We start from the raw sequence: 13,339 nt of genomic DNA, 5'->3' as shown, positions 1-13,339 counted from the left end.
ATTTTCACATGGAAAGCTGATTAGGCAAATCCAACTATGGGATATCTAAAGAATTATATGGATAAGTCCCATTGTCAAATTTTAGCCTCAAAATCAATCATTTTTCTACCCATGTAATGGCAATCCCTCTTCTAAATGTTCATGCACCCTACACACCCTTTAAGTATTACAAGAGAGTGAGGAAGGATTTGGTAAAAACAATTTATTTAATCTTTCCCAAGTTAAACAAGTAAACAACATGGAATAAGAAGAAATTTGATTTGATGTGTTAATCAAAACACTGCACCCAAAAAAAAAAATAATAAAAAAAATAAATAAATAAATAAATAAAAAAAATAAAAAATATATATATATATATATCAAAACAAAGGGGAATAAATATTAAAATCAATGGATTATGGAGTTTTTAGCAAAATCATTGTTACAAATCAAATAATTATTTATCATTGTAAGGGGAAGTAACTAATATTCAAATCAATGGATAACTAATCAGTGAGAAGATAATTAATATTGAAATCACAAGTGCAAAAGGAAATCAATGGAAGCATTGTTACAAAATAATTTTCTTAATCATAACATCATATTCATTGATTTGTAACACTTTCCCTAATAACTATAAATCTTCTCACTAATATTAAAATCAATGGATAATCATCATAACATCATAATTAATGCTTTTTTTGTCGGTTTCATCCAGTTCAGTTTCGGTCTAGATATCGGTTAGTTCGGTGCGATCCAATTTTCAGCTGGTCCTGTCATACTCCGGTTCAAAACTTTTGATAAGGATCAGTTCGGTTCACTCCAAGTATTTTGATTGATTACGTTTGATTGTACCGGTTGGGTTAGGTTTTGACACCTAGATGTGAGACTGATATTTTCTAATGCCATAATATATAAACCGCCTTCCAATAATGATCATCGCATGGCCAAGGAACTTAACAACCACTTCAATTTCAAATCGAAGTTTCTTGAAAGGAGATGGAGTGGTCAAAGTACAAAAGTTGGGCAAAAGTCTGTTTCTTATAGAGAAGAGAGTGAGGATACCCTTTATGATGGGAAAATGTCACCAAGCAATAGGGATTTAGAAATGGTGAGGGAACAGGTGGGACTTGGGAGATGGTGGTGGTGGGAGCAGGACAGGGCAAAGTGATGAGGTTGATGGAGTTGCGGGAATGGGAGTTGGGAGATTGGGAGGTTTTAGCTTTAAAGTATGAGTTCTATTCAAGGCCCTAACAAGTGCAAGTACCTATAAGTCTCCATATCGCTTTATCAAAAAAACAAAAAAAAAAACTCCATCTCGGGTTAATCATATTTAATATATGATTATTATTAGATACTGTAAGTGTTATTTACCCTTTCAAAAAAAAAAAAAAAACAAAAAAACTCAGCTTTAAAGATATAAGCATTGGATTGCTTTGCTCATGAATAATGCTTGAAACCACTTGATTTAAACCAGAAAAAAATAGAAACACAACCGAAGGCAAGAACACCAATAATATTAAGCTGTTAAATGTGTCATGGTTGTATCAATCTTCTTCCAATAAGCTAGAAATATTTTATGTTACACTTCAAAATTTAGGAAGTCAATCATCTCCACTTGATCCATAGTGACTAGTGAGTCACTAGGTATGGCAACCTCCGCTGTATGGATTCCATGCGGCGGAGTTCTTGCATTCCCCTAACGAAGGCAAGAGATCGCTGCCTGATCGTGTAGTCTTTGTATCGGTCAGGAGGCTATTGAGATCGTGCAGAGTGACATCAGTATGGATGAGATTTTTTATTTTATGGTAAATAGGATGGTTTTTAAATTTAGTGCACTCATGTGTTTGAACGCAGGGGCTTAGCATACTCTAATACCTCATGTGCCTATCTCTCTCCTCCTATAATAAGGGCAGATATGTCATTTCATATTGGTAGAGGCTAGACTACTGGCTGTAGACCTTCTCACCAACATATTATTAAAATTATATTTGAATGACTTTGATCAGAGATTCATCAACCACTTTCTGCATATTCCTTTTGTTCAGCACATTCACTGCATTTCTATAGACAGATTCTATTTTTTTCCCCCTTTTTATCGATGATAAATATTTCTCAAAACATAGAGTGTGAATCCAACCCATGTTTGAATTGAAATTAGGTACAATTGATTGAATCCATATCAGATACCCACATGGGGATGGGGGGGGGGACAAATCTGACCCCTCCTTGGGGTGTGGGTCCCACACCCTAGAGACAGGTCCCACACCCCCATGGAGGGTTTAGATCTATACCCAGCCGTCCCCATGTGGATAGCAGAACTCTGATTCAACAAATTCGATTATGATTCTTTAAACCCTGTTGTTTGGAAGTGAACTTAAATATCTTTGTTTGTTGAGAGAGAGAGAGAGAGAGAGAGAGAGAGAGAGAGAGATATGTCACTTTACATACATAATGGAGATAGAATGTCAAATTTGACATGTGACTTATTTATATTTTATAAAAGGAAAAATAGATTTTTTTTAATGATAAGTTTGTTTAATATTTTTCGATAAAAATTTTTATGCACAACTGTATATGTACATGATCGTACTTTCAATTGTTGGATTGAAAATGACTGTCACATTCCCAAGAATTTCCATTTTCTAAGGGAGTGCGATGATGATTTCACATGCCTTATGTTTGACACTTTACATACGTAATGGAGATAGAATGTCAAATTTGACATGTGACTTATTTATATTTTATAAAAGGAAAAATAGATTTTTTTTAATGATAAGTTTGTTTAATATTTTTCGATAAAAATTTTTATGCACAACTGTGTATGTACATGATCGTACTTTCAATTGTTGGATTGAAAATGACTGTCACATTCCCAAGAATTTCCATTTTCTAAGGAGTGCGATGATGATTTCACATGCCTTATGTTTGACACTTCACATACGTAATGGAGATAGAATGTCAAATTTGACATGGACTTATTTATATTTTATAAAAGGAAAATGGATTTTTTAATGATAAGTTTGTTTAATATTTTTCGATAAAAATTTTTATGCACAACGTGTATGTACATGATCGACTTTAAACTATTGGATTGAAAATGACTGTCACATTCCCAAGAATTTCCATTTCTAAGGATGCATTTCACATGCCTATGTTTGACACAAATGCAGCGCACCATACACGCTCAGCTAACGTTCCTTCCCCCTTACTAATAATACCAAGATCTGATTATAGAGTCTTTCCACAAATCAAAAATGGATTTGCAATGCCATGATTACCACTTTTTGGGTTATCCTTTTCAGAGCTCAATTACCAAAGAACAACCGCGATACCTACCATTTCTAATTATCATATTATCATCTCTCAATTCCATAATGTATTAAAAACGAAATAGAATACAAAAGTTAAAAGTAGTCTTAAAAGTAAAGATATTTTTTTTGGTAAAGCTTAAAAGTAAAGATAAAGTCCTCCTAAAAAAGCATCTTAAACAACCACTCAGCCTCTCTCACTAATTCAAATTAAAGAAATAAAATAAGATTCTATAAGTTGGTCTGTATGAAAAAGTCCAGTTAAAAACATAAAATAAACATCAAACATCTACTCCTGAAAAAGCTCTCCAGTAAACCTTAAAAAAAAAACCATGGGATTTGTAATCTTTTTGCTGGAATGATTGTGTATATGATAGTCATCTTGTATTTGGTCTTCTTAAGTCTTATAATGTTAGTTAGGTTTCTCTTTCTTTTTAATTTCTAGTCTTTGTTCTTCCATGCTTTTTTCTTTCTCTTTTGTTCTTTTCCCCCCTTACTTCTTTGCTTTTTGAGTGTGGTCCTCCTTTGAAACAGGAAAATATAGTAAGACAAGAAGAAATAGTAAGCAATTAATCAGAGATTATTGTTTAATCATTGGTCATTAGTAGGTTTAAGAACTGATAAGAGTGTTAAAATTAAACCAAAACCATTTATCGATATCGAACCGAACCGTTTAATTAAATGATTTAAACCGACCAGAGATGGATTGTATGTAGTGAGAGGAATATTGTTCTTTGAACAAAATTTCATGATAAATATATAGAGAAATGAGATTAAAGGGTCAAATCTGTGACTAAAACAGCTCATCTCCCTTCCACTTCCACTGCCTCTTTTATGCACTGTCTCTTTTCTTTCTTTCCTATCTACCTTTCTTTTGCTCCATTTTTTTCCAGCTTTTGCTGTCACCCAGGAAAGGACTTCTGTCTGTATCCAGTACTATTGTAGGTACCAAACCATATAGACTTTTGACCTTTGGTTAATGGTTGTTCAGATTTCAGGCTCCATAATTTTGTCCCAGGAGTCAATTTAAATGCCAAATATGCCCTCCCTTTTGAGGGTATTGTTAGTTAGCTCCCCCTCCACTAAGGCCAAGACCTATCTGACCCAGAATGGGTATCGATCAACTGGACAACTGGAATTGGATCAATATTGGCACGGATTGGTCATATCAGAGAATTTTCCCTTGATTCTTTTTTTTTTGTTTTAAATAAATCTTTTAGACCATTTTACCCCTTATCTTATCACTGATATGGTATCAACATGGTTTTGAAATCAATCACTTGTAAAACCGGTATATATCGTCCGATACAGGAAATATAATACCGATACTTCAAACCATGGCTACTGGATAATGGATCACATTTTCTTAAAAAAAAAAAAGAAAAAGCTCACATACAAAGTGGATTTACTAATCTTATATTCAATTTAAGCCATCTATGGAGAGGAGTAAACCATGGTTCGATTTTATAGAAAGTATAGACTGTTGAGAGGGTATTTTAGTAAGTCGAGGGAGCAGATAAATTCAGAATGTTTTACTTTACACATTATCCAGAGAGCACACGAGAAATACTGTTGAGATGATGGGGTCAGATATGGAAAACCAGAACAATACCCCAATCTTCTGTGCGCCCCTGTGGCTATGCCAGCTTTCTTTCTTTCTTTCTTTTTTTGCCGTTGCAAAAGCCCAGTAGCCCACCACCACAAATGACTTACCAAGGTGCCCTACCAAGGTTTCTTAAATCAGAATCGGAATAGAATCTGATTTGAATCGTTCAAAATCGATTAAAATGGGTCAGAATCAGTGGAGTTGCAGGTGTGAGTAATGTGACTGAGTGCGGTGAAGAGTGGAGACGATGAAGTGGCTCAATAGGTTCTGAGCCTCTCTAACTCCAAAACAAAAAACTTTTTCAGAGCCACATCAGACTCCAGAGAGAATGATAAAGAAAAGGACGCCACGACACAAGCAGACAAACATCACACATGAGAACCAGAGCCACCATCTCTCTATCTCTCTCACTTTTCTCTCTCGTCCTTTCACATCTCTCCTCTAATAATCTCTAATAATCCTCCTCCTATCCACCTATCTATATATACCATTCTTTTCTTTTTCTTTCTTTTTGGATTCCTCTCTCGCTCTCCACTCCCTTCCTTTCTTTCTCATAGTCTTGCTTTGGCGAATCTTCCTGCAGTCTACTCTGCCCTACCTGCTCCCTCCATATCTTTTCTCCCTAAGAACTCCATTTTCTTTTTGGGTTTCTGGAAACTGTTCTTCAATTTTTAATCTCTTGTATTATCACTCACCGAGTCACTGTCAAATCAAATGTAAGTCTTTCCCTTCTCGTGAACTTCAGAATTTGTAGTTTTCCATCTCCACTCTTCTCTCTCGTTCTTCTCTGTTTCTGAGGTTGCCGAAGCTTGACGAACTGGGTTGCAGATTAACGATTAAATTCTTCTCTTTGAATATCTCTTGAATCTTCTGCTACATCCTATTGGGGCTTTAGAAAGGTTGAATCACCTTGAGGGAAAGAAAGTGGAACAGGTTTAATACTGAGGAAAGTGTTTTGCTCGTGGAATCTCCGAAAGATTTCTGGTAAAGTAGATTCCAAGGTATCGCCCTTGCTTCCCTTCCGAGATTCAAGTTTTTCCCCTGCTTTTTTTTTTTCCTTTTCCTTTTGCTTTTCATCTTTTACATTTCTATAAGAAGCGGATTGGATGATTTGTTCTTCTCCTTATCGTTCTTCGTGTTCTAATTAGTTGTGTTTCTGCTATCTCTGAAGAAGGTTACTCCAAGAGATATACGAATGGAATTATCCGCTTTTTCCTTGGCCTTCAAAACAACTGCGGTTCTCGTCGTTCTGTCATCTCTGTTTTTTAGATGTTCCATCGCCGAAATTCCATCGCAATCCGAAGGAGGCCCGCAACAGCCATTAAACCCCGGAAACTTTTCCAGTCCAAACACAGTTCCAGCTTTTCCAGTCCAGACACAAACACAAACCTGCCATTTAGATCTCTCAGACGAGCTCTTCGGCGGAGTGAGTGAGGCCTGCGGGCGGAACCTCGACCGTAGCCGTTGCTGTCCTGTGCTAGCCGCGTGGCTATTTGCTGCCCATGCTAGTTCGGCGCTGCAGATACCGGTGGATGCTCCGGCGTCTTCGTCGGATGATCCAATGATGCCGGACGATTCTCAGAAGTGTGTGAATTCACTGCAGACGTCGCTTGAGAGCCGCAACATCCACATTCCTCAACCAAACGCGACCTGCGACGCAATACTGTGTTTCTGCGGGATTCGTCTGCATCAGATCTCTTCATTGAGTTGCCCTGCTGCGTTTAACCTTTCTTCGCACCGTAACGCCACACCCACCGCCGCCGTGAAGAACTTGGAGCGGAATTGCCGGAATTCTTCCTATTCTGGCTGCACTAAGTGCCTTGGAGCCCTAGAGAAGGTAAACTCACAGTCATCGCTCTCTCCCTCTCTCTAATATCTTTGATTCCGCCATCGTTGTCAATTTGATTCATTTCTTCCTTCTGCAAGTCCTTTTCATCTTCATACACAAACATGTGCACATGGTTACATTATTGGCAATGGTTGATGATGTATAATGACGAAAGTACCCTTTTGTTGGTTGTTGTGAATACAGGTGAAGGGAGATGGGAAGAATGGGACAGGTGGAGGAGATGACGGGAGGGCAAGCAAGATGTTTAGTAGGGATTGCCAGCTCATGGGGCTGACGTGGCTGCTAGCAAGGAACAAAACGGCGTACATACCGACGGTATCGGCGGTGCTGAGGGCTATCATGTACAGTGCGTACCCACCCCACCAGTCCACGTGTAGTCCTGATCAGGAGAACATGCCCTTGGCCGTTGATTCTCTTCAATTCCAGAGACTCGATTCATCGAACGCTCCTCCTTCTCTTCGTCGTCTTCCTTTAATCATCTGTTTATTTACATTTCTGCCCCTTATCATCCTTTCTTCTTCTCTGTTCTGAATTACTGAGCGACAAAAAAACAAAAGAAACAAATCCTTTCGAATACCGAGACTGTCCTTCCACTTCACGTGAAGCAACAAGACAAGCTGGCAAAGCCGCAAGATCCGTGAGAGTACAGGCTACAGGTTGAGGGGAGGGATTTGTTTTTTTTTCTGCTTTTGCAATTTTTGGTGAATCACTGTGTAAAATTACTTACGGCTCCCTACTCTATTAACTGATTCGTTTGACGCTTTTACTTCTAATTAGTAATTTCCATTTTGTACTAATTTGTCCATTTTGGACCTACGTGTTTAACACAGGCACTGCCACGTGGATACACCGTAGTGAATTGTGATAAACCTGGAAAAGAAAGAGAGAAAAAGGGGGCACGGTTGGTGGATATTATTTGAGGGTATCTAGGTCATTTCGTTGACTATAATTGTACTATCGCTTTCTTACGTAAGAAATTAAAAAGGAGAGATTATGAACGGAGGGAAGTGGTGGTATCTAAGGTCTGAGGCAGTTGCCTCTGTTTGTTTTACTGGAACGAACGGAGAATCTTGTCTTGGTAATTGGTAATTACGTCTTGGGAAAAGTCTCATTAGCTTTCAGGATTTGGCTTTTTGTTTTTTTGGATCTATCGTCTATAAGAAAATCATCAATCCGGTCACCAGAAAAAAAAAAAAAGGAAATAAAAATTTCTCGAGAAATTAAACGACCGGAAAAAACTCGAGCAAGAGAGAGTAGAGGGAGGGATGTTGGTCGTTGTGGCGTAAAAAGAGAGAATATTTCAAATTTTCTATTACAAAATAGTCTTTACAATAACCTTTTAACGCTTGAAATCCGATGTAACTTTCGTTCCTGGGAAACACGTTCGAAGAAAGAGAGAGAAAACTCAAAAAATTCGAGGCGAAGTTTTTAAAAAAAAAATCAGAGGGAGCGAGAGAGATGAAGAGCACAGCCACAGAACTCCTCCATCACAAGCACATGGCAGAAGGAGAGAATAGCGGATGAATGTTTGTCGCGACATATCTTTCTTCGTGGCTTTTGTCCTTCTTGGATGCTTTGTTTTTGGGAATCGACTTTTTTTTTAAGAGATTCGGTTCTTAAATCGAACCATTTCGATTTGGTTTTGGTTTGAAAAAAAGACTTCTATTCTATTTCGGTTCAATTTTAATTGTCACATGTTGCAACTTGAGCTGAACCGAAACCAAATTGATTGATACCCGAACTAATAAGTTGCCCAAACCATGTATGTAGTAGACTTCTTGCTCCTAATGTCTAAATGCTACACCAATAGGTATTCTGAAAAAAGTATTATCCATATGAAGCTCACTATTTCAAAAACTAAATAAGAAAATAATAAATGAAAAAATAACTTGTGAGAGGGAAATTGCACATTGGTTGTGTAGCAATCTTTTTCCCTATTCTAGAGGCACCGAGTTTTCCTTCTTCACCCATGGTATAGAATGAACCTTTTAGACCACCACATTTGACCCTTGGATTTGATTGGGTAAGGATGGTTCCACAAACCATGTATAATAGAGGGAAGGGAAGTAGAGTTTAATGATGGAACTCACTATCCAAGAGTCCAATCACAAGGTAACCAATATGGTGGATGAAGATATTCTCTCTACCTCTTGGATGATAAAAAAATATATATATTTCTCCATTCTAAAATGTTATAGGAATAAGTTTTCCCTCACCACTCAGGTAAGGATCACAACCCCCATGCCCCATCAATGGATAAAAATCTAATCCCACTATTTACGAATGGTCGAACATACCCTCCTTACTATGTCTGATCCCCTATGGACACCAATCGATCGAGGGCCTCCGGTTATTAGATAACTCATTGACTGTGGTTGAAGGAAAACTCAGTCCAACGTTCTAATTCTATTGAATTCATAATTTTATCTTTTTAGAAACTGGGTTTTGGAAGTCCAGAAGCATAAGCACAATAAGCTTGCCTAAGTATGCTTTAATGTTATCAGTTTCTAACCATTGCCACCTTGGAGTATTGGTTGTGGTCTAAACCAGATAATTGGCCAGACCATTTTCATCAACAGCCAAAGCTCTGATCCAAATACAGGCATTCATGGGTGGCCTTCTACGTAGCCTGAATTTTAGTTACAATGTCCACAGGCTTGAGCCTACATAAAATTTTAAAGATGCTCTGCATGGGCCTGCACCATTTCCATTTAGTTGGTGCTCAAATTTTCCTATGGACCATAGAAGAATGGGTTCCTTCCCAGTCCAGTCCAATTGGATCTGATGATAAGATTATTGAACTGTTCACCATTGGGCCTGATTGATCTGAGTTCCAGTCCATTTTCTAAGAGATTGTAGGGCTAAGAGGTAGGGCTGTAAATGGATAATCGAAAATTCGAATTCGATCTGCATCTGTATCTGTTTAGAGACATCTGTATTTGTTTAGAGATATCTAGAAAAAAATTCAAATACTCTAATAAAAATCCGTCCGGAAAAAAATCCGAATACTTAATAATAAAGAAATTAAGTAAATAATGATCTTGAGGTTCTAGAATATGAGGAAAAGAGAATCATGATCTAAGAGATACGAATTGAGCATGAATTATATCCACTAGGTGGAGGAAGATCCGGGTTACACAAGGCATAGATGTAAACGGATGGTCGAAAATCTGAATTCGATCCGCATCCGTATCCATCCAAATCTGTTTAGAGGTATCCATATTCGACTAGAGAATATCCAGATCCGATCACATCCGAGCTGAATTTGATTCGTTTACAGGCCTAACCCTAGGTGATAAGATGGTGATCTGTTAATTGATTCTCATTATTTGTAATTCCAAGATCAGTCAAGGCTGATATCGATTCGAATAGGTTAAAATCATAAGGATCAGTCAAACATGGCAAAAAATTGAGTTTTGCAGAATCGATTGTGGTATTGATACAAAAATATTAAAAAGGGAAAATATCATTCCCCTCCCCTCTAGGTTTGCCTAATATCAATCCAGTACCTAAGTTTTAAAAAATATCTTCCCCCTCCCCTACTTTATAAAGTTACTATCAACCGTATCCTAACCGTTAAAATACATCATTAAGTGATGACGTGGCATGTATAAAATTTTAAAACCCCAAAATACCCTTCAGATAATTATATTTTAATTTATTCCAATTTTGCCCTCCCCTTCTTCTCCTTCCTCCGCCAGCACCACCATCATCACCACTTCTTCTTCCCAGCACCACCATCATCGCCACCACTCTTCCACCGCCAGCACCGAAACCCCTCTCTGTGAAACCCCTCTGCGAAACCCCTCTTAGGGTGAAAGAGGGGTTTCTGTGAAACGAAAAAAGGTTTTCTTAGCGGAAACCTGGGACTGGGACCAGGGGGTTTTTGGGGGGAAGAAGACGCATAAGGGGCTGCAGTGGTGCTGGCAGGGTTCCTGGCGGTGGTGCTCGCAGTGGTGTTGGTGGTGGAAGAGGATCGGCGGCGGCGGTGTTCATCGCTTGTGCGAAAGAGAAAAAAGAGAAGGGCGATGTTGCAGGGGTGGGGCGTGCGAGGAAGAAGAAGAAGAAGAAGAAGATGAAGAAACGAAAAAAGGGTTTTTAGATTCAGTTTGTGAAAGTTCTCCATTTCTCACCTTCCCAAGAAAGATCCCAGAAACTTGTTACGAGAATTTGCAACTAATTCAAAACGGCTTGGAGAGATGTTCTGACCATGAGAATGGGCTCCCAAGTATACCACAAAAGACTAAAAGAAAGAGAAGAAGAATATCTCAGAATCATTCTCGAAAAGAAAAGTGGAAGAAATAATACAGAATGCTTGCTTGCATTTTCGATAGCAAAAGTGGGTTTCTGCAACATGGAGAAAAGCATGTAACCATGAAAAGAGAAAAAAGCCTCAAAAACCCCATCATCTCCTTTATACTTGCCATCTGAATAGGGGATTCAAAACATGGAATGGGGATTCCGGCGGAGAAGAAGACGCCTTCAGTGGTAGTTATTTGGGGCTTTTGTTTTTGGGGATTTAGATGGATAAGCTCTATTTGGGCATCCACCTGCAGGGGTTGGCGGCGGTGGTGTTTATTCGAAGTTATTTGTCGATTAATGTTTAGGTGGCACTGGTATTGGCTCGAATGATCAATCCTTCACTCTTCAGACCTTGCACGAGAAGGTAGGTAGGGGTTGCAGAATGATTGTTTGCTTCTCTGCTTCCATACAGAATATATTTTCCTTGAGAAAGAGAGAGAGAGAGAGAGGAGAGGAGAGGATGAAAGAAGGGTTTCACAGAGGGGTTCGGTGCTGGCGGAAGGAGGAGGGGAGGGCAAAATTGGGAAAGTAAGGGAGGGCAAAATTGGAATATAATTATATCAAGGGTATTTTGGGGCTTTAGAAATTTTATATATGCCACATCATCACTTAATGGCATTTTTAACGGTTAGGGTACAGTTAATAGTAACTTTATAAAGTAAGGGAGGGAGAAGATATTTTTCAAAACTTGGGTACTGGATTGATATTAGGCAACTTAGAGGGGAGGGGATGATATTTTCCCTATTAAAAATGAAAAAAAAGGGAAATTTTCAAAAAATTGGTTAAAAAACCTAAAAAATTCATGTGTATCGGATTGAGGGATCTGGCAGGGTAGACCGACCTAGACAGCGATCTACTAATAGCGGGCAGGATCAGTCATTAATTAGGATCGGGCTAGGCCAATACCGATTCGACCAATTATTTTGATCGATCCAATCCGATATTACGAACCATGGTGCTTCTACGTTCATTGGAATAAATTGAGGCTGTTTCAGATTTCTGTCAATTTTGTACAACAAACAATGGATCCGTAAAAAGTTGTACGAAAAATCTCTCTTTCCAATTGTCAATCTCTTACTTCGTTCAACCAAAAACACAAAAATATCTATACATCTAAAATCTAAAGAGATCTGTCCTCCTCTCCTTTTTCATTCTGATCAAACCGATTTTAACTGATTTGAATCGGAATCCAAAGATACCGACTCAATGCCCGATTCCGAGTTTAAAAACCTTGTCATAGTGGTAAGATCAGGTTAATTACTCTATGGGTTGGGTGCTTTCTAGTCGGGTTAGAAGTAACCCAACCGACCCACTCCACTTCACCTCTACTCCTAGTCCTAATCAAACTTTAATTCATTGTAACCCAATTAATCCGAAACGGAACTCCTTTTCTTACACAAACTAGACGAACTCGTCAATCTATTTCTAATTCAATTCCTTCAACTTGCCCACTTCAATAACATTTTAGCTTGTGGATGGTCAAGTCATTCAGGTCTGCAAATTGTTGGAGCTTTTCGTTTCAATGACATTCTATTCCATCGTTATTTTAGTCTCACACCTTTGAGACCAGTTTGCACAATTCAGTGAGATCGACAGCGAGTGATCAGTCATTGTGTGTTGCGATGGCTATTTTTGTCGGTGAAGACCATTTTATCGTTTCCAAGTCTGAAGGTTTCATAGACAAAGAGCTCTATGCACTCACCAACATCGAAGAAGAAGAAGAAGAAGAAGAAGAAATGGAAGTCGATGGCAGCGATAAAGATAATGAAATTAGCATGGAAGAAGACGAGGATAGAATCAAAGCTGATGAGAAGACTGATAATGAGGATGATGATGATGACGACGACGACGACGAAGACGAGAAAGGTGATGGAGATTACAGCGGTTATGAAGGAACAGACTACGAAGAGGAGGAGGACGAAGAAGAAAACGCTGAAACCTGTGATGATCATCACATTGAAGCAAAACAGGAGGATGATTTCCTACTACGAGTTCTACGACGAGGGTGGCGAGAGTAAGAAACATGCCAAATTTTTTTTGGCAAACGTGAAAAACATGTATTCGATTTCATTAGAACCACAGTTTGGTTTTGTGCATATCAAGATGTCCATTGTCCCTCTGTTCCATCAGTTACTCAAACTTGACAAATTTTCCTCTAGATTACAGATTTATTCCCTGTTCATTTATTTGTTTTCAGGTTTTACCATGCTACATGGTGGAGCACTGATAGATTCGAGATTTGATACGTAGATTGATGATGGTGGAGGATCTTCTTAGGTTTCGTTTTGTTGT

General features: G+C 38.4%; 2 protein-coding genes across 2 annotated transcripts; both read left to right on the top strand.

Moving 5' to 3' along the window:
- Nucleotides 1-6,076: 6,076 nt before the first annotated feature.
- Nucleotides 6,077-7,295, top strand: LOC122639366 (uncharacterized GPI-anchored protein At4g28100-like). The gene is made up of 2 exons (XM_043832201.1): nucleotides 6,077-6,733; nucleotides 6,929-7,295. The coding sequence occupies exons 1-2, from the start codon at nucleotides 6,092-6,094 to the stop codon at nucleotides 7,274-7,276; spliced, it is 990 nt and encodes a 329-aa protein (XP_043688136.1). The 5' UTR covers nucleotides 6,077-6,091; the 3' UTR covers nucleotides 7,277-7,295.
- A 5,374-nt stretch (nucleotides 7,296-12,669) lies between these two features.
- Nucleotides 12,670-13,065, top strand: LOC122638620 (glutamic acid-rich protein-like). Its single transcript, XM_043831479.1, has one exon. It carries the CDS (start codon nucleotides 12,670-12,672, stop codon nucleotides 13,063-13,065), a length of 396 nt encoding a protein of 131 aa, XP_043687414.1.
- Nucleotides 13,066-13,339: the final 274 nt, after the last annotated feature.

Source organism: Telopea speciosissima, chromosome 9 (genome assembly GCF_018873765.1).
Source record: "Telopea speciosissima isolate NSW1024214 ecotype Mountain lineage chromosome 9, Tspe_v1, whole genome shotgun sequence".
NCBI lineage: Eukaryota > Viridiplantae > Streptophyta > Magnoliopsida > Proteales > Proteaceae > Telopea > Telopea speciosissima.
Note: the sequence above shows the minus strand (reverse complement) of the source record. Positions and strands in the feature narration are given on the sequence as shown.

What these genes read in the sequence shown, in the direction of transcription:
- LOC122639366 (XM_043832201.1), top strand. Translation starts at nt 6,092, where the DNA reads ATGGAATTATCCGCTTTTTCCTTGGCCTTCAAAACAACTGCGGTTCTC. An exon ending in GCCTTGGAGCCCTAGAGAAG is followed by an intron (nt 6,734 to 6,928) that starts GTAAACTCACAG and finishes TTGTGAATACAG; the next exon opens with GTGAAGGGAGATGGGAAGAA.
- LOC122638620 (XM_043831479.1), top strand. Translation starts at nt 12,670, where the DNA reads ATGGCTATTTTTGTCGGTGAAGACCATTTTATCGTTTCCAAGTCTGAA.